Source organism: Kryptolebias marmoratus, linkage group LG4 (assembly GCF_001649575.2).
Source record: "Kryptolebias marmoratus isolate JLee-2015 linkage group LG4, ASM164957v2, whole genome shotgun sequence".
Taxonomy (NCBI): Eukaryota; Metazoa; Chordata; class Actinopteri; order Cyprinodontiformes; family Rivulidae; genus Kryptolebias; species Kryptolebias marmoratus.
The window spans coordinates 9,255,252-9,278,429 of NC_051433.1; the positions used below are offsets into that span (position 1 = coordinate 9,255,252).

General features: G+C 38.6%; 2 protein-coding genes across 9 annotated transcripts in view; one reads left to right on the forward strand and one right to left on the reverse strand.

Annotated features, from left to right (window-relative positions):
• The first annotated feature begins 372 nt into the window (after positions 1–372).
• Positions 373–22,122, forward strand: LOC108231599 (poly(rC)-binding protein 2). 7 transcript variants are annotated; one of them, XM_017408707.3, is made up of 13 exons: positions 373–545; positions 1,805–1,928; positions 3,509–3,532; positions 3,630–3,662; positions 3,842–3,958; positions 4,038–4,169; positions 4,293–4,421; positions 4,711–4,785; positions 5,493–5,534; positions 6,557–6,629; positions 7,134–7,186; positions 8,277–8,446; positions 8,988–11,930. In XM_017408707.3, the coding sequence occupies exons 2-13, from the start codon at positions 1,860–1,862 to the stop codon at positions 9,442–9,444; spliced, it is 1,374 nt and encodes a 457-aa protein (XP_017264196.1). In that variant the 5' UTR covers positions 373–545; positions 1,805–1,859; the 3' UTR covers positions 9,445–11,930. The 7 variants fall into 7 exon arrangements, with proteins under 7 accessions (XP_017264196.1, XP_024860036.1, XP_017264195.1 ...); XM_017408706.3 differs by having other exon boundaries at positions 374–545; positions 6,530–6,629; XM_037975157.1 differs by lacking the exon at positions 8,988–11,930 and adding an exon at positions 21,988–22,122 and having other exon boundaries at positions 377–545; positions 6,530–6,629.
• The window catches only part of LOC108231598 (mitogen-activated protein kinase kinase kinase 12), a 29,932-nt gene continuing 19,644 nt past the window's right edge, over positions 12,891–23,178 (reverse strand). For both annotated transcript variants that reach the window (XM_017408705.3, XM_017408704.3), the window contains exons 6-14: positions 21,985–22,143; positions 21,661–21,769; positions 19,610–19,719; positions 18,998–19,114; positions 18,630–18,767; positions 17,178–17,889; positions 16,565–16,632; positions 15,442–15,742; positions 12,891–15,329 (exon numbers count right to left, since the gene is read on the reverse strand). In XM_017408705.3, coding sequence (XP_017264194.1) covers positions 15,243–15,329; positions 15,442–15,742; positions 16,565–16,632; positions 17,178–17,889; positions 18,630–18,767; positions 18,998–19,114; positions 19,610–19,719; positions 21,661–21,769; positions 21,985–22,143 — 1,801 coding nt within the window. In that variant the 3' untranslated portion in view covers positions 12,891–15,242. The remainder of the gene's footprint in view (positions 15,330–15,441; positions 15,743–16,564; positions 16,633–17,177; positions 17,890–18,629; positions 18,768–18,997; positions 19,115–19,609; positions 19,720–21,660; positions 21,770–21,984; positions 22,144–23,178) is intronic.

A 23,178-nucleotide genomic window follows, 5' to 3' on the forward strand; every position in this document is an offset into this window, starting at 1 on the left:
TGTTTGTTCGTCATTGATAACAAATAAATGTGTTAACTGTAAATTGTAGTATGCATCATGCCAACTAATGGCTCCTTAATATTTTTTTTTTTTAATTTATGTAACAATATTTTACTTTAGAAATCAGAAACGTACTGGCAACAACAATTTAAAAAATATAGTTTACAGGCTTCTTAATTTCCAGCAATACTCCAGATTTTTAAATGGTGGTTTAAGTTTATATTGTTTTTTAAATATATTCTTCGTTTTTTAAATGAATTTTTCCTGCCATGTTGCATCTTAACGTCACGCTGATGACAAGCCGCGCTCGACGAGCAGCCTCAGGGTGGGGTGGTTGTTATGGGTGACGAGTGACGGGTGAAAGTTCAAAGGTCAAAATTTTGTTGTCTTTGTGTAAAAGGAGTGGAGCTCGATCTCGCATCACTCTTCCCTCTTCCCCGAGTCCTTTTTAAACTCTCCCCCGGGTTTCTACCCTCCCAAACCTCTCCCCTTCTACCCTTACAACCCCAACCCTCCCCCCGGTCACCTCGCGGCGCACGAATAAGGTGAGTTTTGATGCGATATTTAAGTTATTTTTAAACATTTGTTATGGTCAGAAGTAGCGGAAAGAAATCGCGCCCTGTAGCTGCGGCTGCTAGCAGGCCGCGTGATGATGAACACGCAGTCTCCGCTCAGAGTGATGTGGTTAGCTTAGCTTGGGTAGCCACGGCGAAAAGACCTTTTATGTGGCCATTTGATAAACAGTGGCCATTGTTCAATCTTTTAATTTGCACAAGAGTTCTCCTGAATGCAGCTCCTCGGATCTTAATGATATTTATCCGCATGTTGACAAATTAAGCTAACTAGCTAGCTATGCTAACAAGCATGCTCCATTCATTTACCAACCGAAATGCTAAAGTGCTAACAGACTTTCGATTAGCTTTAGTAATTTAATTGTCTTCAAACTACATCACACGCAGTAAACAATCTATTAAACAGTTTCATTGGTGTGCCGTATGTGTTTGTCGTGTTATTGATACATAAACGATGCAGTTTTATCAGCAACAAGGAAACAATCGTACACACGTTGATAAACTTGTTTTACAAGCAAACGATGCGGGTAGCATACGACCGTGTTTCTTTTTTAATTATCTTGGTTGCTTGTCGAGTAAAGTAGCCAAAGCCAAATCATCTTATTTTAGACAGGTGGGTTTAAATTAATCACAATTAAATCATTATCTCATCTTTTCTTTTTTCTTTTTTTTTTTTACAAGATCGCTGGTCGTAGTACGCGTCACTCTGCAGTGTCACACGTAAACAGTGCCCTAAATTATTGCGTACTTCTTCCTTAATGTGTTTTGCCGTAGTGAGAATGCAAGTTGTGAAAGTCACTTTTAACCATAATCTTACTACAAACCTGGCATCGAGCTTTGCGCTTAAACTCAAAGGTTGTGTGAAGTTCTGTTGCCAACTTAACATTTAAGATGAGGAAAATAATTACTCTGCATACTGGTTGAATGGGAACCAGGACCCCACATACTTTGTGATTGTCTACATTTAAGCCTTTGTGTGTTTATTAATGTTCTGTTTGAATGCTGTGTGATTGCACTATGGATAAAAAGGTTCTCTGACTATTAATGGGTTCTAAAAAAATGTGCCATTGTGTTTTTGCTTACTTTAGCAGTAGACGTTCGGTATCAACCTTTTTAAGTTCATGGTAATGGGCCACATCTATACATTCTTCTAACAAAATCACAACACTGTCACTGTCTTTCCATTCTCTCCCCCACTGTGTATAATGTTCCATTTGTTTTGTGTTGTTTAGATCCATCTCGGAGACCAAAGACCCCAGTTTTGTACTCACGGCTACTGTAGCAGTTATGGACTCCGGAGTGATTGAAGGCGGGCTCAATGTCACCCTCACCATTAGGCTGCTCATGCATGGCAAGGTGAGGTCACCCATCAGCTGCTTGTGTGGGCATTCTAACAGCGGATGGCATTTTATTTATGAAAATGAAGTCTCCCCTCTGGGATTTGCGAAGAGCAGGGATTTTAATGGGATGAATAAGAGTATTTGCCAGATGATTGAATCCTGTATTTCAAGGCAAAATAGAATAGTGCATTAATATTAATGTATTACAAAGCAGAACCTACTGTATATGAGACTATTTTGTTATTTTCTAAATGTAATTCTGCATTGTATTTGTTGTACCTTCTGTAGTACATTAAAAAAGGACATTTTAACTCTAGTAAATCGGTTCTGTCTTATACACCTTCAAAGTTTCACATGGCTTGTTTCAGAGATGCAGTTTAAAAATCCTGCATTGAAACTAAAAAAAGAACAAATATTTTCCAAATATTTGGTATCTATCACAAGCATGCTTTAACCAATCAGATCAATTAATCTGAGTCAGTTGGTAAATAAATTTGTTACTGAAGTCAGCTGGAAGAGCAGCAACACGTGTTCTTCTCTGAGTGAAGGAATACTCTCCAGTTCTTTAAGAACCCTGTCATCATTGGACAGGGATGCACTTTTATCTTTGATATCTTAGATGAAAGTACATAATCTAGAGCCTGGTGAGATGGACTCACCGATGCTTGTGATGATGTGACTCTTGAGAGGATGATCACAGAGGAGCTTGAAGGATAAAAGTCTACGTTTTATATCGATCAGATTTTAAAATTCACTGCCACAGGCATCGCAAGCATTTGTCTCGGGCCCATCTGGCACTGGTGACAGCAGCATTGCTACACACTTGTCACATTGTGAGTCCTACAGTTGGCTGTTGTGGGGATTTTCGAAGCTGTGAGGCCAAAAAGCAACAGCTCAAAATCTGACACGCATACTAGATTATAATGCACACATTCCAAACCATGACAATAAAAACACAATCTTTAACACGTAGTGCTAAATTATAGATTGCTAAAGGTGACATTTCCTAAAGGTCACAATTTTCTGATGGCATAATAAAATGCCTGTCCTCCGTTGGTCAAAATACAAACTTTTCAGCCCTATCTTCAGTGCTCTTGCCTTTTGCAGATAATTTTTAGGGTGTAGAAAACACTCGACTCAAATCTTTTCGTTTCCTCTGTGATGCGTGCAGCTTTTTGTTGTTTTTACACACACAATTTAAACTCTATATCTTTACTGTGTTAATAAAACTCCACAGTATCTATCCTGACAATTCACTCAAGGACATGGAAAACCAAGATCACGCTTAGCAGGCTGTTGGAGAAATACTTGATTTCCAGTTTTTCTTTTCAAATACTTTGTCTGCAATTTGGCCACAGAGGGTTAAACGATCTGTCTTTTTGAAACAGTCTTGCCCAAAGTCATTCGTTGAACTTGCCCAGTATATTTCAGATGTACTGCAAATACGAATGCTGGAGTAACACCGAGACCTGCTGGTGGTAGGTAACTGCTGTGAGAACTGGCAGGTTTTATAGCAGTGCAGAAATTGCAGTTGCTGGATGATTTAGGTCAATCAACTCTTAAACATATAATGAGACCTTTTTTTTTCAATTTTAGGAAGTTGGAAGCATTATTGGAAAGGTAAGCTTCTTTATACTAATAATACTTCTCAGTTTTATTGTATGATTTGTTTTCAAGTCCAAATAAATTTGTATTTAATATAATTTCCTTCTAACAGAAAGGTGAGTCTGTGAAGAAGATGAGAGAAGAGGTGAGTTCTTTTAATCTTGTTGCAGTGCTTAGAATATACTTAAGTACAGCTTGTCATGGTATAATTGGTATAATTTCTATTAGGCCATGATTGGTAGATTTGCACAGTTCACTTTTTTTTTTTTGTCAAAAAACTCTAAACTGAATGCTTCATTGTTTGGTTTTCTGTTTCGCCTGTAGAGCGGTGCTCGCATCAACATTTCTGAGGGCAACTGTCCTGAGAGGATTATTACATTGGCAGGTCCAACCACTGCCATCTTTAAAGCATTTTCCATGATCATTGAAAAGTTGGAAGAGGTAGGTGTTGAAGTTGCAGGTCGACAGCGGACAACCCAAGCATAAGTTAGGCTAACTGAGCTCTTAATGTTGTTGCCAGGATATAAGCAGCTCGATGACAAACAGCACAGCTACCAGCAAGCCCCCAGTGACCCTACGCATTGTGGTGCCTGCCAGCCAGTGTGGCTCCCTCATCGGGAAAGGGGGCTGCAAGATTAAAGAAATTCGAGAGGTATGCAAAATGATTCAAACTGCTTTCACTTTGCCTTCATGTCATTTGTTTTTATTCTAATATTGATGACACATATTGAGTTTTTGATTTCTCACATTGTTGACCCTTGTTTTTGCGTTCCAGTCAACTGGAGCTCAGGTACAAGTGGCAGGAGACATGCTCCCCAATTCCACGGAGCGTGCCATCACCATTGCTGGCACTCCCCAGTCAATAATTGAGTGTGTAAAGCAGATCTGTGTGGTCATGCTTGAGGTAAGTCGTGTCTGATAGCAGTGAAGCAAGCTAAGTTGAAGATGTTGTTGTATTTTGATCATGTGCGATGCTGTGATCCCCGTGGATAAGATGTTCTTAAAGCTGAGTGGGAGGAGTATAAGTAAAACTGAATTATTTTAATAATTTATTTTATACAGTGCATGTGTGCAAAATATTATACAGTCTGAATCTTTCACCAATAACACTGTGAACATTATGCCAGAGTATGAAGATGTGATGACATACACAGTAGAAATGAATATTGATACATCCTTTATCTCTTGTACAGTCTCCCCCTAAGGGGGTCACTATCCCCTACAGACCCAAGCCTTCAGGATCCCCCGTCATCTTTGCAGGTGGACAGGTATTTATGACACATCAGATGGACACAGGGATGCATTTATTGCCTTGAATAGGTCATTTAGCATTCTGTCATTGTGAGACTCATAGCTGATGATGATGATGATCTTTTAAAATTTGTCATTAAAAATGCTCAATAGAAATTAACATAATGACACAACATTAGCTCATACAGTAACATGTAGTTTAAGGATTATCTACAGATGTTTACTTCAAGTTAAAACGTGCAACATTTACTAACAATTACTAAAGTGCCGGCAACTTCAGAGGTTTGATCATAACAGATATTTTCTTCTTCCAGCATCTTTCTTTTGTTTCCCCAGTTTTTGTTTTAAGCCTCGGTTTTTGTAAATGAGGTGGTCTGTTTCCCTTTAATGTGGATCTGAACCCAAACACCTTTTTTGTGCTTGTTCTCCTAACATGACAAGATCCTTTATCTTACTAAATGCTTTGTTTTAAACTTGAAAGAAAAGCTCCTCTTTGGATTATCCTCAGTTGTACTTTTTATGTCTCTAAAGATGGCTCTTTTTCCAGAAATGTGGAGACTTTGGACAAGACGTTTCCCTTGGTCTTTAACTTTATCATTTTAATTGAAGCTCTGATGTGCTGGAGTCTTTGAGAGATATTTAAATAGTGACATAGCTGGAGAAACAAGTTGACCGACAAACTCAGATGTGAGGTCTATGAAAGCTTTGTTTTCATATGTTTCAGGCATATGCTGTACAAGGACAGCACGCGATTCCACAGCCAGATGTAAGTGCAGCAAATGTTTTTACTCGGCCCTCCCCATCACCACCACCACCCCCACCCATAATTACAGCTGTTCTCTCCCAAAATGTGTCCCCCTCCCACCCCCACCTACCCACACAGCGTTTGGTAGCCCGGAAATGTTGATTAACCTTCTTTTTTTTATTAATCCCCTCATTTTAGCAACAATTATCATTCCATTTAGAGTAGCGTTCATTAATATTTGTGTTTTTGCAGTAACTGGTATTCATTTATGAATTCAAGTGACATTTGTCATTTGTTTGTCCAGATTCTCCACTGTTCCATGAATAATAATCTGTTCCTGCTGCTCACTCTTTGCTGTTTTGTCTTTTTTTTTTCTCGACTTTGTTCAGCCTTGTCACATGTCTCATTCATTGGTCTGTCCTAGAAAAGACATTGTTCTCTTTTTACTTTGTGCTTTGACTACCTGTTGCCTGAAGGATCTTTTTTTGTTTGTTTGTTCTTTTTTTTAAGATGATGACGAGCATTGAACATTGTGTTTTACATGTCACAGACTTTTGGTATCAGAGCAGGGAACAGGCGGAAAACTGCCAAGGTCATGAAACAGTTTGGTTATATTTAAGTATATTTGAGTTAAATGGGTCTTGTTTATAAGCTACGGTATTTCTCTAGAATATTGTATTTCTCTAAAGCTGTACTGTATACTCTCAGCTCCTTCCTTTGTGTATTGTAGCTTTGTCGTGGCCATAAAAACTGCAAGAAGTCGTTACCAAAATGTGCAGCCTGCACCTGACAGGGATAAATATTTTGTGCTGCTTAGACAAGTCAATATAACCGACAGACAGTCTGTACAAGAATAAGTCTGAACACCACACAAGTTATTTTTCTTTCTTTTTGTGCTTTCTTGTGTAACTGTCTGTACTGATTGTGATTTATATTTGTTCTATTTTTTCTCCTCTTCCTGTGTTTTTTCCCATTTCCTCCATTTCTCTCCCCGCCTCCTCCTCTCACTCTCACAGTCTTCCTCTGCTGCTATTTCTCCACAGCTCACCAAGCTTCACCAGCTGGCTATGCAGCAGAGCCCTTTCCCCATTGCACCAGGCAACCAGGGATTTACTGGTATGCAGCACGACAAGGGCCCACGGGCCTTCATAGCAGCTCGAACCTTTAACACTGTCAGACAGCATGCGTAAAATCACTCGTGCGTCGATTCAAGTTTTGAAGCCGCTGCAGAGGAAGAGATAGTGACAACTCAAAGATGAGCACTTGTTGGTTTTCAACCAACTTGATAACTCACTGATTTAATTTGCATTTACTTCACTTTGTTAAAAAGTCAAGTTGAGCTCAGTAAAAAATAAAATAAAGTGTTATTATTCTAATCGAGGATTGGGGTGGGGGTTACTAGGCTAGAACCAAAACAGAACAATTGCTTTTTTATTTTTATTTTAAGTAACAGTTGTGAAAAAAAGTTGATCCTGCTTTTATAGTAAAATTGTTTTGCTGGACTGTTGCCAAAAAATCTAAACAAAATTACTGTCAATTCACTGGATATAATCCACTCACAGACTTTATAAAGAAATTACTGATTTAAATGCTTGTTTAAGGTGTTTATTTTTCTGTTAGGAATTGATGCTTCTGCTCAAACCAGTTCCCATGAGATGACCATTCCAAATGATGTAAGTATTCATGAAATTAGTTTTTATCGATAATAAAGTGTTATCTCGTACAGTTATTAATGTAGTCGAAGTATGTTTTTTTTTTTTTTTTTTTTAAACAACTTTCTGGCTTTTTTATCAGACAAAGAGGAGTAAACATTTTAGCAAATGCAGCTTAGGTTTTATTTTTTATTTTTTTGGATGTTTGTTTTGGTTTGATTTCCTCCTTTTGTTGCACAATAAACAGTAATTCTTTAATGCTGTATTTTCTTCTGTTGACGATTAGACCCAAAGAATGAGGGTTAAATGCAACAGAGAGAATAAGGTTTCTGCACATTATCAGCTTGTGAAACAACAAGTCTTGGACTCAGCCGCAGTAATAACAGCAGAGTTTGTTTATTCTGCCTAAAAACTTAGTTCTATGTGTAAGAACACAACCAGCAGTGCTGTGTCTGGTTCAGTAATCCGGCATGTAAATTTGCTTGCTTCGATATATCAGCCCTTTCTTTTTTTTGTCTTTCTTTTAATCTAAGTAGATCTTTTTGGCCAACTCTTTAGCCAAACGGTGCATAAGGCGATTAGTTAACCATGGTTGCAGAAAGAATAACGGAGCAAACTTTTTCTTTCCAACACAAAAGAAAATACCCGGGCACTCCTCCACATTGTCTCTTGGAATCAACCGAGGTTTGAGTTTAAATTCTTAAAGGATCAGTCGAGGCATCTTAACAAAAAGATGAATTAAAAACCTAAACTCTTAAGTTGAATAATATCTTTTGCCAGTAAATATCCTAATTGTGACAGTCCTAATGGATGTGTGCAAATATTATAAACATAAAGAGGCAACGCATAGAAATGCCATTTCCAGCACATAGATGCATTAATGCTTCATACTGGATTAGAGAACTGCTGCTTTGGAAATCAACATTATTGGTTCTCTTGATTGCCAACAGAAGCGGTGGCCTAAACCAAATCAGTTCTCTGGTGTCCAAATTTACACAGTATTATTTAAGCATGTGGGAAAAGTTGCATCTCAGCCGCGTATTGTATAAATGTATAAATAGCCCTTTTGTCAACTGAATTTCTTTCACTTGCCTGCTTGTTTCTATCACAGCTTATTGGATGCATCATCGGCCGCCAGGGAGCTAAAATCAATGAGATTAGGCAAATGTCTGGTGCCCAAATCAAGATTGCAAATCCAGTGGACGGATCAACAGACCGCCAGGTTACTATCACAGGCTCGCCTGCCAGCATCAGCCTGGCGGAGTACCTCATCAACGCCAGGTGAGATAATAAAAAGAAAAGTACATTTTAGTTTGTAGATGTGAATAAAAACTACAGAGTGTGGTATTAGTTTTATCTAAAATACCGTCAGATTTGAAGATGATGACTGTCGTGCTGGATCAAATATCCCCTCAGTTTCACCAGACTGCAGTGATTCCTTAAAGTAAACCAGTTTGTGCATCCTGTACCTTGGACATGCACATTTTGTTTCCAGTTGTATCAGCTTTGTGTGCACTTTAAAAGAGTTTAGTTGATGGCATTACCTTTTTCTGAAAATCATCTCTGTTAGTTTTTATTTTTTTAATCTTTTGCTCCCCACATTGATCCATCACTACAGATGAGTAACGATTAGGAGGATTTTTAATTTTTTTTCTAATGAAAGTTTTTGTCTTTTGTCACATCCCTGAGTGATTTTTATCCCCCACACCTGACCCCATCCCTCCTCCTTCCCCAACTCCCCCTCCCCACCCATTGCTCACCAGCCTGCCCTGTGACCCATCCCGACTGTGTTGTCCCTCTCTCCTTGTCTCTCTTTCTACAGTGTAGAGTCCTCTAAACCTCCTCCCTCCTCCTCCTCCTCCTCCTTGAACCCTGAACAGACCAGCTTGTGCCCTCCCTCCACCTCTACTACTACTACTACCACCACTACTACTACTACCACCACCACCACCTCCTCTGCTGCTACCTCCTCCTTCTCCTCCTCCTCTTCTTCCTCTTCCTCCTGTGTGGTGCCCCCCACAGCCTCCATCCCTCTGTCCTTGTTGGCTCCAGGGCCACCTCCTCCCTCTTCTTCCTCCTCTGCTTCCTCCTCCACTGACTCCCTGCTCCCCAGCTCTCCTGCCTGTGTGTCGAGTCTCCTCAGTGTGAAGCCCCTGCCTCTCCTGGCCCTCCATGTTGTCAGTGGGGCCAGTAACCCCCCACACTCAATTGCCACTGAGCCCAAAGTCGCCCCCGAGCTTGGCTCCAAGTCTAAAAGGCGCAGGCTCTCCCCTTACTAACGAAGGAAACATAAGTCATCTACTACTGAAGTGCTGACAATGCTCTCTGTTGTCTGTACGTGCACTTGCTTTTGTACCTGGCTGCGCCATGCCTCGCTTCCTGCAGAAAGCAGCCCCTCGTTACAAAGCCAGAGAGATGATTAATGCCATATGTATAAAATATCTGTAGCGTGATTTTAGCTGTCTCTTTAAGATATGACAAGTTGAGTGCATTATATTTTTAAACGACTTTAAACCTAGCATGGACAGGGAATAATTTCACTGAATCACTGAACTGTTTCTCTCTTTGTGAAAGCTCTGCTCAGGTAGCGGCTCTCTCTTAAGATGTCATGATGTACTTGTGCGATTAGTTTCCTTCTAGTTGTTTTTAAGTGACTGTTAGTTTACATAACGGAGTGTTTATGATGACTTTTACTGCTCACGTAAGAAACAAAAAAAATCATTTAAAGTAAATCTTCCCTCAGGTACGAAAGCCACCAAATCATCCTTTGGGTGATGTTGAAGTTAAAATCCCCAAAGCAGCCATCTCCTTCAGCTCAGCACAACTTCATTGAGAAACAATTACAGGAATAATTAGACATATTGCGGATCCGATTTATTACATGTATTCACCCACTCAAAAAGAGCAAATGAATACATTTTATCCGCCTCGTGTTGGAATATGAAGCTTCAGCAGGTCGTTAGCTTAATAGAAAAACTGGAAACAGGAGGTAATCAAGCAGTTTGGCACTGATTATTTAAAAAAATAAAATATTCCCAGTACTTTTTTTGTTGCCAGGCAACCAGCAACGACTACAGAAAGTTACCTAATCATCAGTAGTCATGTTATTCCTCCAATGCATTGTTCTGTACAGTCAGTGTGGCTCCCTCTTGTTCTAAGCTCCATTTTTACTCTTCTATACTTAACTTCTAAGTCACTATGGATAAAATAAAATATTCTGCCAAAAGTGATAAACACACAAGAGAAGGTAAAGTGTATTTGCAGAGTCGCTGCTGCTTCAGACGCAGAAATAAACAAATAATTCTGCCTTTGTCGATTGTCTGCGGTGGAAAATGTTAAAACCATGCGAACATCAATCATTTTATTACAATATTTAGCTCCCTCGGTGTAACTGTGGTTCTCAAACTGTGGTATCAGTACTGCTAATACTCAGGATTCTTGATAATTAACAATCATAAACTGAATTGTGGTGTAAAGCTAAAAAGTAGAGACAGAAACAGTCTAATGACAAACGACACGTGTCGAGATCTCACCTTCTTTGCTTAGCCTGAGAATTAAAATGTAATGTGTTATTACAACTGTTTAGCAATCCGAATATCCTTAGGTTTGGTGCACATCGTTGGTAGTAGATCTTGGGTTCATCAGGTGTTTTACCCATATTCACCCCAGGTTGGCCCAGCGAGGTCAGGCCTCGGGTCGTTTAGCCACTTAGGTTTGTTCAAGAGTTCAGCTTAGGATAAAAAAAAACCTGGTTCAGTTTTTAGATTAGAGTTAGATGTTCAGGTAGATTGATATATTGTCATAATGGTTGTACTTGGAGACCATAGTATTTTGTAAAGTGGTACTCATTATGAAAAGATTGAGAGCAGCTGGTCTAAATTAATGTTTTTATTGTTAATTGATTCCTTTTGAGATGAAACAAAAACACTAACAGCTGTCCTTTGGTCCTAAATAGAGGAGGATAATCAGGCTTCATTTAAGGTCACAATAATCTACTTGAGTCATTGATATTGTTAGCTCTTATTTTGATTATCAGGAATAGGAAGATAGGGTTTTATGAGTGAATCCACCAGTGGTTTTCTCCTATTTAAATCCCCCCTCTGTTTGTGCACTCAAGATTTAGAAATCTTTCTGCTTATTGGACACATCTTCTACCCTTAGAAGTGCAACTACACCTACATTTTTGATATATCTTTTTAGAGTTATGAATTAAGGAATTGTACTTTTTTTAAAATATGAACATTTCTGGCATTTAAAATGATGTGCAACTTCAGGTTTTTGGAATTGCTGGTCAGATAAGTCCACAGGAAGTGTCATTATTGGGTTAATACGAACATTATAGTTTGAATTAGGTGTTCAAGTAAATAATAATCAGTTTAAAAACAAAACATTAACCAAAAACAAAAAAGGATAGTTGGAATGAAAACAACTTGTTTGCTCCTGTTTGCAGTATTTTTTGTTAAGCTTTTCCTGCTTTTGCAGCTTCATATTTTGCCTGTAAACACGAGCAGTCGGGTCCTCTCATCCAAATTGTTTTTAAACTAACGAGTGACTTTGATCAGCAGCCGATTTAGAGAATTTTCCCCTCGCAGTAGATGGTATAAGATGGTAGTTTTACCTGGTAAATAAAACCAGATGATCTCCTTTAATGAAAATAATACTAATAATATTGTAATGTACAGTGAATGATATTGATGTTTATCTTTTCTGTCTGATTGCATGCCTTCCTTTCTCTCTTCCCTGGTGTCTGGGTGTCTGTCCTTTTCCCCAGGCTTTCCTCTGAGGCCACAGGACTGGCAGCCAACTGATAGGACACTGCATCTGCACTAAGTCACACTTTTGTATCACCGGCTACCATAAAGCAGTCTAATGCAACTATTCATCTTCAGAGTTTATATATTGTACATCCTCTTTCTCATTTGAAAATAATGTCAACTGCCACTGATTGAATCTGCTGAGTTCATTATTTATTTTCCTTTTTGTTTTTTGTTTTTAGTCAAAAAGAAGCAGAAAATTAGGTTTTAAATTCCCCTTTTTTGAGTCAAGTTGAAGCTTTTAATAATTTGTTAGCCCTTTTTTTTTTTTTTTTTTTTTCTTGAGAAGCAGAAAATTAGGTTTTAAATTCCCCTTTTTTGAGTCAAGTTGAAGCTTTTAATAATTTGTTAGCCCTTTTTTTTTTTTTTTTTTTTTCCTCTTGCTCTCTTACCCTTTCTATTTTTGCCGTGACAAAGAAGTGGAGTTGGAAAACTCGGATTAGGGCATATAGATTTAGTTCTGTACAGTTCTTTTTGTTTTTTCTTTATAAAGGAAAAGAGGAAGAATAAAAAGAATGACAAATTAAGCATAGAGTGACTGTTTTATTCTGTTTATATATATTTTTTTTCTTCCTACTCGTATTCAGGCCCGTATTTACATGCTTTAAGAATAAACAGCGTCTTCGCCCCGTGTCACCTTTCCAACGGAAGTGCTTGTAACTTGGACTACACTCAGAAAACGTAGCTGTAGATGCACCGTCGCTGAGCACATTCGGTTCGGATGACAAATGTTCTAACACTCAGATTAATTTATTCAGATAAATTCAAATGTGTACGACTACGCATGTCACCTTCTCTCTCCTCTACATGTCATTCCGGTTTCTCTCTCCCCCACCCACCCCCACCCCCTCTCCTGGTCCTGAGATCATGTGTTGATATTTTGCTGGGATGGGAGATTTTTGGGGTTTGGACTCGGTTTAAGGGATCAGAAGCAGAGGGTCGGCCTCGCTTTTTTGTATAGATTGATATATACTTTAAAGAAAAAGAAAAAAAAGTTGAAATATTTGTTTTAGATGGAAGAATGAATATTTTTTTTAACTACCAAAGTGAAAAATAACTTCTGGACACTGATTGGTCTAATAAATGTGATGATAAGGCTGCGGAGTGAAACAATTTATATGTTTGAACTAAACAAAGAAAGGGTTGTGAGTTACCACTAGATTCCTTCTCTTTGCTTTGCTCAAGTCAGAACTTTTTTTATTTTTATTTGCAGGACAGAAAAAAAAACAAAAACGTTTGTGCACATTGTTTGAGACTGTAGACCTGGGTGCCACAATATTGTTTAAAAAAAAAAAAGCAGAAATAAAGGCGTGAAATGCTCAAACCACACATTTTGTTGAGAGTTTTGTCGCCGTGTTGAACACACTGAAAACACCAGTGGAGATTTTACAAGTCTAAGTTTATTTTAAATCGTTTCTTAAATATATTTATTGTACAGTTACATTAATGCTGTATAAAAAAAGCCCACATTTCAGTCTAGCCAGGTTTTTCAACCAGCATTCTGGGAAACGGAAACCCCTCCACGACTGAAACACTAGAGGGCAGTAGTTTGGCCTGTTGGCAACATCTCATCCTGATAATGGATTTCTCGCTTCAGATCCTGGGGACACAGTTCATAAAAGCTCTACAAATGTAAACTTAAACACAAAAAAACATTAAAAACCATAAAAAATAAAACCCATATTATTCTTCTAGCTTATTGATTTGACCTGATGGATTATTGAGTAACTGAACAAGCGTGAGCTCAAATGTACAGTAAGGTTGTAAGGAGTACATCAGCACCAGAGTTTTATCATTCTGTTCGTATGAAAGAAGCCCCCCCCCCACCATCACGACTGAAAAATAGACCAAGGAGTCCGTCTCTCACCGGTCAGGGTAACATTAGTGCAAACTTGAAAACATCTATGTTAGCATGTAAAACCTTCTCTTATTCTGAGTAAAGCAGGATGTCCTTTAAATGGATTTTAACAAGTCGACTAAAAACTGCAAAGTTAAATTCTGTCATTTTCTTAATATTTATCTGTAGGTATAAATACGCCAACAGTGAATAATCCTGTCAGAAATAAGTGATTTGAGATGCGAAACGCTGTTGACGAGTACTTAATTTCTTTTTTAAAAATCTCATCTTTTTTTTTGTTTGTTTGTTTTATTTACACTGGCACATTGCAAACGTGTTGCTCTTTTAGTGAGATGGAACATTTTAGAGATCTGTTTTTGTTAGTTCATGTCTTTGTTACAGGGTTACTTTAAAATATCTGCAGGCTTTCTCTTGTTGTATTTGTTCTTTTTTATGGGTGAGTAATATTTGATTCTGATTAATCACAAAAAAGTGTTTGAATTTAACATCCAAGAAGTTTACATTTGCAAACTTTTATCTTTACAAGCATGCGTTTCCTTAAATATAGATTTACATCCCCGAATGTCTCTGAAGATATTTTGAAACTGGTATTTTTTTTTTATTTTTTATTTTTTTTACTGCTAAACACTTGGCAGCAATAATTTGTTCCTCTTCTCACCGATGGTCCGACATGAACAGCAGCTACAGGTACATTCTACTAAACGAAAGCTTTTTGAGGTTGGAATAGAACAGTGCCACCTACAGAGAGACATCAGCACCTTTAAATTATACAATCTCACATTTAAAAAATTTGTTCATTTTACAACATTTTTATATTTACAATAATATAAAATAAAGTAGAAAATGGAGACAAACACAAATAATTGCAAATAAAATGTAAACATTGTTTTTTTCACACGTATAAAGAAATAAATAGTGCATAATGTTATGAAAGGAAAAGTATTATGACACATTAAATCAAGTGTGAATTGCAGCACCGGTGGTTGAGCTGCTCTTATGTTGCTATTTGCACTTGCTGCAAACACCCTGAAAGAATCTTCTAATTATATGATATTTTCATGTAAAATAAATTTAAATAAGATGACACATTTGTTAACGATGGAGGTAAATATAAAAATCAACGGTAATAAACAGTCTTGTTCCTGGCCTCCGATCGAGGCGTGTGTTGCTGAGGCGTAGTTTGGTGCATTTTTGCAAAGCTGATCTTCGGCCCGTTGTTATGGAAAAAAAAAAAAAACACACAATGAGGTTGTTCTTTTTTCTTTTTTTTTCTGTCCAAGCAGCTGGTCCTCCATTCAAGGTTCACATTCAGGTGATGGGTTAAATTAGGTTTCCAAAAAGACGAGTTTTCATTTCTTGTCTCCAGTCAAAGAAAGAGCTCTTCAGAAACCGATTGTTTGGGTTTTCACCAGTTGTTTGGAGGTTGACTTGGTTCTGCACCACATGAATGGTCCAGCTCTGCGCTGTCACAGTCCGAGTCGTCGTACAGAGCCTGGTTTAACAAAAATCTACAAGTTAGAACATCAAGCCTCACAGAAGCATCTGTTAACTACATCTGCACGTCTGTATTCTGATGACTGCTCTTTCCAGTCACGCACACCTACCTCATAATTGTGCTCACTTGAAGCGAGCTGCGTCTTCACTTGTCGTAGAACAGCTTCCTTCTCAGACAGGCCGTCTGAGCCCAGCTGGGTCGGGTCAGACGGGTCAGCAGGAATCTCAGAGCCCTGAGACAGCAGGTCGTCACTTTTGTCGTCCAGGCGCTCGTCCGTGTTGGTACTGACTACGTCGGGTGTGCCGCTGTGGGAGTGGTCAGTGGTGTTTCCCTCCTCTCCGTCCGACACCGATAAGTTTTCTAAGCTGAAGTTTGAGAGGGACTGGCATTTGGTGATGCTCACTGGCCGCCTGTGTGGGAGTACAACAGAGGAGTACATTTGTTTATAAAAATGAGATATCTGTTAATAGAGAGTCAAATAAGTTTGTAAAAATGAGACACCGAGGCAAAGAATGGATATTTACTGTGTTTTTGTCTTATTTTAACTATAAGTTAGGATAAGGTAATTAAAGACAATCTAAGTGTCTGTAGGTAAGTGTTTGTTAACAAAATATCTTCTGAACCAGTGGACAGATTTTAATGAGATTAACTTCTAAGTCATTTTGGCTGCCATTTTAATCCCTAAGTAATCCCTGGATGTACATCTACAACTGATTAACCTTTGGAGTCAATTGAAGGTGGCCACCACAACTAATTGGCCTTCGCCAACCCCAAAAATGGCTATAACTCAGTCAATTTTACAGTTTCTGAGCTAAACTTTGTTGTGGTAGCAGCTGAGAGTCATCCCCATTGAAAATTTAGGTTAAAACTTTAGCTGGCAAGGCAGTAGGAGATGTGCATTTCTTTACTTAATGTTATTTCTATTAAAAATATATCCTTTGGCTGGTTGCTAAACTTGGTTATTGTTCTTAAAATGCAAAGAGAACACAATATGTAAACTATTTATTAATTAAAAGAATAAATAAATAAACTGTAATATATGGAAGATTAAGTGTTTTAATTTTGAACGTTGAAACATAATTTCAAAATCACCCAGTTGTGGAAAAGAATTAAGTAATGCTTTGTATTTTCTTCCTAATTTTAGCTGGTTTTAGATGTAATGCTCCTTTTGAGTTTGGATATTTGGATTAGTCTTTCTTTGAACGGTTTATTATCATGTTTAATATTCTTACCGTCTCCGTGGCAGCTCTACTTCACTGTCTACTTCTCCCTCCTCTTCCTCTGATGACACTCCACGTCTCTGTAGAGAAGAATTGAAATAAAGGGTTTATAAATGCACAACACTCAGAGTTACTAAAGCTGAGCTGCTAACACATGCAGTTACTCAAAAGCTGAGAGTCTTATAAAAACTCTGGGATACAACAGATGTTTAAAAGCTGCAGCTTCAACCAGTTACATTTCTCTCTGGCCCAAGAGGCAAATTATTGGCAACGATTTAAAGCTAAAATGTTTGAATTTTAAGGTGTTTGTAATACTTTTTAGTTGCATTACATTTACGAACGCCTCATGAAAAATTAAGAACCTGAAGACTTTGACATCAGAACTTTATTAGAGCTAACTATTAAAGTAAAACCTTTCAATCTTATGGCAAAGTTTTACTTTTGACGTCTTAACTGATGCAGCTTATAAATTTTCCACACACTTTTTTGACCAAAGGTAGCAAAAACTAAGTAACAAAATTGTTTAATTTTCCCAAATTAGTTTCTTAGTCCTTGCTTCTTATTAATCTGAAAGTGAAAATAACTTTGTAAAAACAGGGACACATCAGAGCATTTTGCGATTTACCTGACTGCGTGTGACTGCTGCCCTGTAGAGCAGTGCTGCAGGTGTGAGGCGCTGACTTCTGGGGGAGCGTGTGATCACTGTCCCCTCCTCCTTCTCGTCTCCCTCATGGGGAACACGAGCGTTCCCGAGTACAGACGACCTTCCTGCCGCGGCCCCTCTTCCGCATGGTGAATCAGGGCTACTGGAGAACGGAATAGAAGCTGCATCTTCGCTGGGCGTGTCACTGCGTGGAGGCGTTTCAGCGAGGTCATCGGTCCCCACCCCAACGTCCGGTTCGTCCTCTGGTCCATCCGTCCCTCTACTGTCTTCCAGTCCAGCTGAGGCACTCTGACTGCCTGCTCTGTCCAGCCCCGGCCTCATCTGCCCCTTCCTTCGCCCTTCGACCTCCAGGGTGGTTGAAATCAGATCAGGGCTGGAGGACGACATCTTCTTGAGCAGCAGGTCGTGCTGCAGGCCCCTGAGTGCTGCACTGGGGTCCAGCCGGTGTTTGCTGCTGGGAACAGATGAGGTGGCGTTGATCATTGCTAATGATGAAGACAGAGTGGCTTTAAGCTGAGCCAAGTCGCCGCTGCTGCCTTTGCCGGCCTTCCTGTAGCGAGGTTTTCCTCGGCGGGAGCGGCCAGGGGAGGTGGAGCCCTTGTTGGGGATGGTGACCTGGGTCATGGATGAGTCCAGTTTGGGGAGAATGACCTCTGACTTCAGTAGGTCTGGTCTAGAAAGGAAAGGGAAGAGCTTGTTCATCAAACACAACAGAGATTTTAGCTTGAACTGTTCACCAAATACACTGAAGCAGTGGTTCCCAAATCAAAGTCACAGCGGCTCGTTACCCAAACTATGACTGGTTGAAGTACAAAAAACAATGTTTGTCTTCTTCAAAGAGCCTCATCAATCATTATATTGTTTTTCATCCTTTTAAAACGTCTGTTTTTAACTCTTTGGAACAGTTACAAGGCTAAATATACCTTTGGAAGTTCTGCAGAACTCCACAAACCTGATTTTTCATGACCCACAGAGGGATCCTGACCCCAACTATGGGAACCACTGCATTGCAAAATAACACAAAATTATCCTTTTTTTATCAATATCAGTAACCCCTTCCTCTAAATTACAGAGGCACCTACTTTTAAGTGTACTTACTCCTATTGTGGATGCATATCTGTAGAAATGAGTCTTAGTAAAACTTCTCACTCATGCATGTTTAAAAAAATAATTTTCAATTGTTGGAAGTATTATTTCTTCAAATATGACTATGCGTTTTTCTTTTTGCTATAAAGTGCCATAACCCTGTTTAATTGCAACACAAGATTATATGAAAGTTTTCTCAAAACCTATCAAGTGGTTAAAAATATATTTTGCTGACAGACAAACACACACACACAAGCACAGGCAACTACATTATCACCCGCCTTTTATGGCATCAAACAACTGTAACCGTAAATACGTTTCTCTCACCTCTTGCTGTGTGAGGGCAGTTTCTGAGGTACGTTGCGTTTCTTCATGAGTTTCTCCATCGAGTTGGAGGAGGCCGACTGCCTGGAGCTGTGGTGCTTGAAGCAGCCCGGATACTTTTTGTCGAGCGACTGCTCCCTCCTGACATTTGAAAACAAACTATTACCCTTTACATTTTAGATGCTTATGCTTCTCCGTTACCGATACACAGTTTAATCAATGTTAGCTAACAATAAAGATATATAAACAATCAGGGTTTCACAGTCGGGTTGATTAGGATTTAAGTGCAATAAAGTGCCCTACATAGGAATTTCCTCACTCTCAACCTTTGTCATCTGTTACTTTAAATAGAAGAGGAAGAGGTTTCGTACTTGAGCAGCTCTTTCTCTTTGATTTCCAGTTGTAGCATGATAGCATTAAGCTCCATGTAAAGATTGTTGGCTCTCTCCAGTTTCCTCTCGTAGTGCTCCCGGATGTCCAGGGCATGCCTGCGTGCAGAGAAAAGTGGGTCATAAATATGCAGACAAAAGCATCCTCTACAACATTTAATATCATGCGAGAACACCTGAAATAGATCTAGACACTTGTGAGCTATGGTTTAATATACTGTAGTATATCTAAAAACACTCCTGGTTTCCATCACTGAATAGTCTGCAGGCAAAAAGACTCAAAGCTTATTAATGTTGTAGGAGTTGTATGCTTTCATCTTTGCCAAAACAAACACATTCTTTACCAATAGTTATGCAACAAAATACACACAGCATACACAGAGCAATATGGTCAAAATACAAGCATACAAACTCTGAACAGAAGTTACACCCTCCTTACTTTATATGTACCAGGGTACAATAAAACCATCTCATGGTATCCCACATGTAAGTGAGGAGGAACTTCAGCTGATTTTTGTTTACAGCATGTCTTGAGTTCACTGAGGTGTGTGTGATAACAGCTCCTGCCACATCATTTGGTCTGTTTTATCTCACCTGAGTTCTTCTCTACGTCGTTTGATCAGCTCCTCGTCCAGCCGGTGAAGACATGTCCCCTCAGACTTGATCTTCTCAAAGTGGTGTCTCACCTCGTCTCTCCATTCCGCCTGGCGGGACACAGAGCACAACCATCAGAGCTAAAACAATACCACCAGAGGGCTTTTAAAGACTCACACGCTTCACAGTGTGACAGAAGAAAAAAAAAATCATCTTTGTATTGATAAAGCTTTTCACTACAAATGGTGTCCTTGTAATCTTATTACTCCCATTCCCAATAATTTAGTGTTTTTTACAAACAATATTGTCAACCCCTTTCTAACAAGCTCCACATGTAAAAATCTGAGAAAAATAAGCAAGAAAAAAGTCACAATTAATAATATGTGTCATTATTAAAACAGACACAGCTACCTTTTTGTTAGTGTGTTCATAGGTCTGAAATAAGTAGGCTATAAAAGGTAAATAAATTAAAAAAAAACACAAATTGGGATTGGTGGGGATCATAAATCAAAGCTGTGAGTGAAGCCAAAGCAGGAAACCGAACAGGTATTTGCTTAATCTTTTATTCACAATCCAGTACTTTAGCAACATGTTTTGTTCTCATTTCTGTCAAATTGCTGCCACTTCTCATGTTTTCAGTTTGATAATGAAATATGACTCAAGTTCAAAGTATTAACATCAAATGATAAACGATACGAAATAGCTTCACTGCACCCTGATTTAGAGAAAAAAAAGCTCTTAATTTGTAAAAGCAATTAGGTTTTGTCACTGAAACAAAACCCATTAACCTATAAAATAATCAATACACAAGGAGCAAAGCTGAGCATGAACTGACATGACATTAATGCAAAAAAAAAAAACAAAAAAAAACGCAGCATGGGCATTTTCCTATGAGCAGCAGAGCCTGACAGCTGTTATCTGAAACCTGTCATATCAAAGGACAAAAGAAGCCAGATTTTTGAGTGTGTGCATGCACATGCGTGTGTACTTGGCTTGTGTGTGTGTGTGCATCTGTGCATGGGAGATGCTCTTCTTATTAACCTAATGGACTCTGTGTGCACTCTTCGATGTCTCCAGTCCCCTCTCTTTCCTCTCCCTTTGCTCTACTCTCTACCATTAAAGCAATCAATACACTCTAGCAGCAAATTCTTCTTTCTAATGTCACAAGAAAAATCCATTATGGAGCAGAGAGGAGAAGACTGGGCAGGGATACAACAGGGAAGGAGGAGAAGTGGAGAAAGTGAAAGAGGTTCATGGTCTGCATCATGAGATTTAACCAGACGGAAAACAAAACAGAATTTTGTGTGTTTGAATGAACATTTGCCTTATAATTACACATGCTTGAGTTATAAATGGATCTGTCATTCCCGCATGGCTGAGCAAAGACATCTTTTCCACACAATTATACCTTTCTAAACCTCCTCTGCTTCATCTCTTTGGGTTTGCAGTGTTCTAACTCATTTCTAATGTGCTTCCATCACCCCAGCCAGGCAGCCTGATATGATTGGGGTGGAAAAAGGTTGTTCCTTTGACCCCGCAGACTGTAGCTTATATAAAAAAAAAGCACAAATCAGCACTCATGTGTGACAAGAAAAAAAATAAAAAAGCAACCAACAACAATGGGGAGTGATTGAAAGGACAGGTATTATTAGTGGGCTCCCAGGAGACCTGGGGCCCCTGTGCAGCTGTGCACTCAGCTCTGCATCAGACTGGAAAGAAACTGCAGCAGCTTGACAGCAAAATAAGAAGCTGTGATGCTGGCAGTCGCTGACAGACGAGATATACAGAGCTCATGTGCACTTCACTTAAAGCTCATTTATTTATCTGTTGACAAGGAGACTTAATTAAGATTTTTCCGGCAATCACACTAGTATAAAAAAATCCATATAAGCTGTTTGACCTAATTCTTGCTTTCTGTCTGCTTATATTTAAACTAATGCTGATAAATAATAGGAAATTAATCAAAGGGTTTACTTTATTACTATGTTGGCATGCCTAAAATAGTAATGAATAGGTTATTTAGTTTTTTAAACAGTATAAAAAATGCTCACCTGTGACTGAAAGTAGGTTTCTTGTGGCGTAGACAAAATGTCCGCAGAGGCGATGTCAAGATGTAGAAGTATCTGTCGAAATGAAGGTCTGTTTCTTGGTTTGCAGTTCCTGTAAACAGTTCAAATTGGGTTTTATTAGCCTTCGTCTATTTTAAAATACATTTTAATGCTGCTTTTTATCTTTTAATCTCTTCACTGGATGAGAATTTACTTTCTCCATCTTCTTAAAATATCCAACTTTATCATTCTCTTTCAACAGTTTCTTTTACTTATTTCCTTTTATATCCTCCTCCTCCTCCTCCTCCTCCTCCTCCTCCTCCTCACCAGCATTGCTTCAGGAGCAGTTTGAAGCTGTCCGGACAGCTGTCAGGTACCGGCAGCTGCAGACTGTTGTTGCCCACTCCCCAGATGATAGCAGAGGAGTCCACGTCCTTGTATGGCACCTCCCCCGTCAGCATCTCCCACAGCACAACGCCAAATGACCTTCAGGAAAACGGGGGACATTTTCTTTCAAACACAACGCTATCGATGCAGGGAAAACAAACAAGAAGCAGCGCGTTATATCACACTTTTATTCTGTAATTGGTTTTATTTCAGAATGGTCACTTTTGATTTCTTTTCATTTGATTGTTGCTAATGACCATTTAAATAAAATAAAAACATCAAGTTGGGTGTTTCATTAATTTCAGTGACATTAAATTAAATAATTAGCAGAAATTCCTGAAATTACACACACACACATACACCCACACACACTAATAAAACACTTTTGAGGGTTAAATTTTTTTTAAATGGACTTCATTTCTGTTTGGTGTAACAACACAACAGCCCCATGGGAAAGATAACCACGGAAAGCCTGTTGCTGGTGACGCCTTAGGTTACCGTGGCGACCATGTACAGTATCCACGGTGCCAGTCGCATCACTTAGATGCTTCAGGGCCGGAGAGATTCTATTTGTATGATGCGTCTTTTTTTAGGATAACTCTGATTCATGATATTAATGCAAAAGAAAAGAAGACTTGATTTTATTTGAGAAGATCAAACTGAAATGAACAATAAAAATGTAGAAATTTCACTTCTGTCAAGAAATAAATTTTGTATGGCATTTTATACAGGACACAGCTGTTTGAAATTATCATTACACACTGAAGCCAGTTAGTTGTTACTGATACGCAATGAAAAATCTTCTGTAATATAAACCTATTGGAGTACATCCTAAGAGTGAGTTTGTGGCTTTAAAAATAAAGATTTAGCCACATACTTATATATAACACAGAGTTTTGTTTTCTTACTAAAAAGTACTGTTTTCTGCTTAGAAACAGATAAAAATTAATTTATAATTCAGAATTTTAACAGCCAGCAGCAACACCCTGAAGTACTACAGCTTTGGTAACAACTTTAGTTATTCTCAGTTTGTCCAAAGGAAATAAAACATCTGGACTTTGATTGATGATTCAAATAGCTTTTTAAAATGTTGTAAAAATAATTTAAAATGAACGTCTTTTAAAACCTTTCTTA